The sequence below is a fragment of the Mustela putorius genome, unplaced genomic scaffold, assembly GCF_011764305.1.
Source record: "Mustela putorius furo isolate JIRA1106 unplaced genomic scaffold, ASM1176430v1.1 tig00000127_pilon_pilon_pilon, whole genome shotgun sequence".
Lineage (NCBI taxonomy): Eukaryota > Metazoa > Chordata > Mammalia > Carnivora > Mustelidae > Mustela > Mustela putorius.
The window spans coordinates 5,618,029-5,620,171 of record NW_025421288.1 but is presented as its reverse complement, the minus strand read 5'-3'; the positions used below and the strand labels follow the sequence as shown (position 1 = coordinate 5,620,171).

Genomic DNA, 2,143 nt, shown 5'->3' with positions numbered 1-2,143 from the left:
AAGTACCCCCAAATTGAAAAAATATTAGAGTCAATAGTGAGCTGTACTGCCTTCCCTTTGGTATATTTAGTACAAAGACTTCCCTAAGAAGACTAGTTCCATAAATTTATAGGGCACATATACTGTGCCTCAAGAAAATACTATCAGAGTCATAAGTTATGGTATACTTTCGCAGGTCAGTTAGAAGATGACACATTAACTGCATTCATATAAAAGTTTGTGAAATTATTACAAAGAGGATAAATAACTTTTCTTAAGGATAAAAGAGGAAGTTTCAAAACATTATCTAGATGGCCATGTGGGCCTGAAGACTATCTCAGTTTTAATCTAGAGTGATTCTACTTATGGTCTTGTAAAGCAGTAGTTATATAATGAATTATCAGAGGTTTTAATAATCTTTTAATGAATGATCTCTGTAATAATCACTTCATTTATATTATTTTAGTTCTCAAATTCAAACATATCTCTTTAAATTTCATGAGACTTTATGAAATAATTGAGAACCTAAAGCACTTTTTAAATTTTTAATTTCAATTCTATTAGGCAACATATAATACATCATTATTTTGAAGCATTTTTAAAATCACTCTTCATAATAATTTGAGATGAAGAGCTGGGTCTTTTCATCAGGACACCTAGACACTGATTCTTTCCCAGCACTCCATGGAGGGAAAAAACAGCACATATGGGAATTGTGATATTGTCATCTCACCTGAGTCAGCTGTGCATTCTCTTCTCTCTTTTCTGATTTTAGAAGCAGCAAGCCAATGATTGGGAGAGGAAATATTACACAGATCACCTATTTCATCCTTTTGGGATTCTCTGATTTTCCCAGAATCCTAGCAGTGCTCTTTGTTGTATTCCTGCTGATCTACATTTTGACTCTGACTTGGAACCTGTGCCTCATCATCTTAATAAGGATGGACTCTCACCTCCACACACCCATGTACTTCTTCCTCAGTAATCTGTCCTTCATAGATATCTGCTATGTGACCTCTATAGCTCCCAAGATGCTCTCCAACTTTTTCCAAGAGCAGCAGACCATCACCTTTGTGGGTTGTGCTGTTCAGTACTTTGTCTTTTCAACCATGGGACTGAGTGAGTCTTGTCTCATGACAGCCATGGCTTATGACCGATATAGTGCCATTTGCAATCCACTTCTCTATTCATCCATCATGTCACCCACCCTCTGTATTCGGATGGTGCTGGGATCCTATTTAGCTGGACTCTCTGCTTCTATATCCCAGTTGTGTACCATATTTCAGCTCCACTTTTGTGGGCCTAATGTCATCAAGCACTTCTTCTGTGACATGCCCCAACTAATAATCCTGTCTTGCACTGACACTTTCTTTGTGCAACTGTTGATTGCTATATTATCAATGTTCTTTGGGATAATAAATGCCCTCATTATCATGATATCCTATGGCTATATTGTTATGTCCATCATGAAGATCACTTCCGCTAAAGGCAGGTCCAAAGCTTTCAACACCTGTGCTTCTCATTTGACTGCAGTTTCCCTCTTCTATACTTCAAGTATCTCTGTCTATTTGAGTTCCAGCTCTGGTGGTTCCTCCAGTTTTGACAGATTTGCATCAGTATTCTACACTGTGGTTATTCCGATGTTGAACCCCTTGATTTACAGTCTGAGAAACAAGGAAATCAAAGATGCCTTGAAGAGGTTCCAAAAGAAGAGATGGTCCTGCTGAGGCCCTGCTCAGATTTGTCCTCTCAGAAAACTTAATCCCCAGTAATATGCACAGGAATGTACTCTAACAAAGTTCGTACTGCCTTTGGATAAAGACAGTTTAATTTGACACAGATAATATGCCAAATGGACTCACAGCTGACTTGATTCCTCACAAGCACAATACCTTTAAGTTCTGGAGGTTCTTACTTTCAACCTGTATGAGGAGTAGGCTCATCATTTATTAATATTCTGCAAGTGGGTTACCTGGGTGTCTCAGTCAGTTAAGCATCTGCCTTCTGCTCAGGTTATAATCCCAGGGTGTTGGGATTGAGCCCCGCATCAGGGTTTTCTGCCTACTTCCCAGTCTTTACCAGCTGTAATAAGGAAACAGGAGGTGATTGGAATCATAAAGAGGAATGGATTGAAGGCTGTGTCCTTCAGTACCATTTACTTCAT

At 38.6% G+C, this 2,143-nt stretch overlaps 1 protein-coding gene across 1 annotated transcript; it reads left to right on the top strand.

Moving 5' to 3' along the window:
• Positions 1 to 767: 767 nt before the first annotated feature.
• LOC101691046 (olfactory receptor 5AN1-like) lies at positions 768 to 1,706 on the top strand. Its single transcript, XM_004777679.1, has one exon. It carries the CDS (start codon positions 768 to 770, stop codon positions 1,704 to 1,706), a length of 939 nt encoding a protein of 312 aa, XP_004777736.1.
• Positions 1,707 to 2,143: the final 437 nt, after the last annotated feature.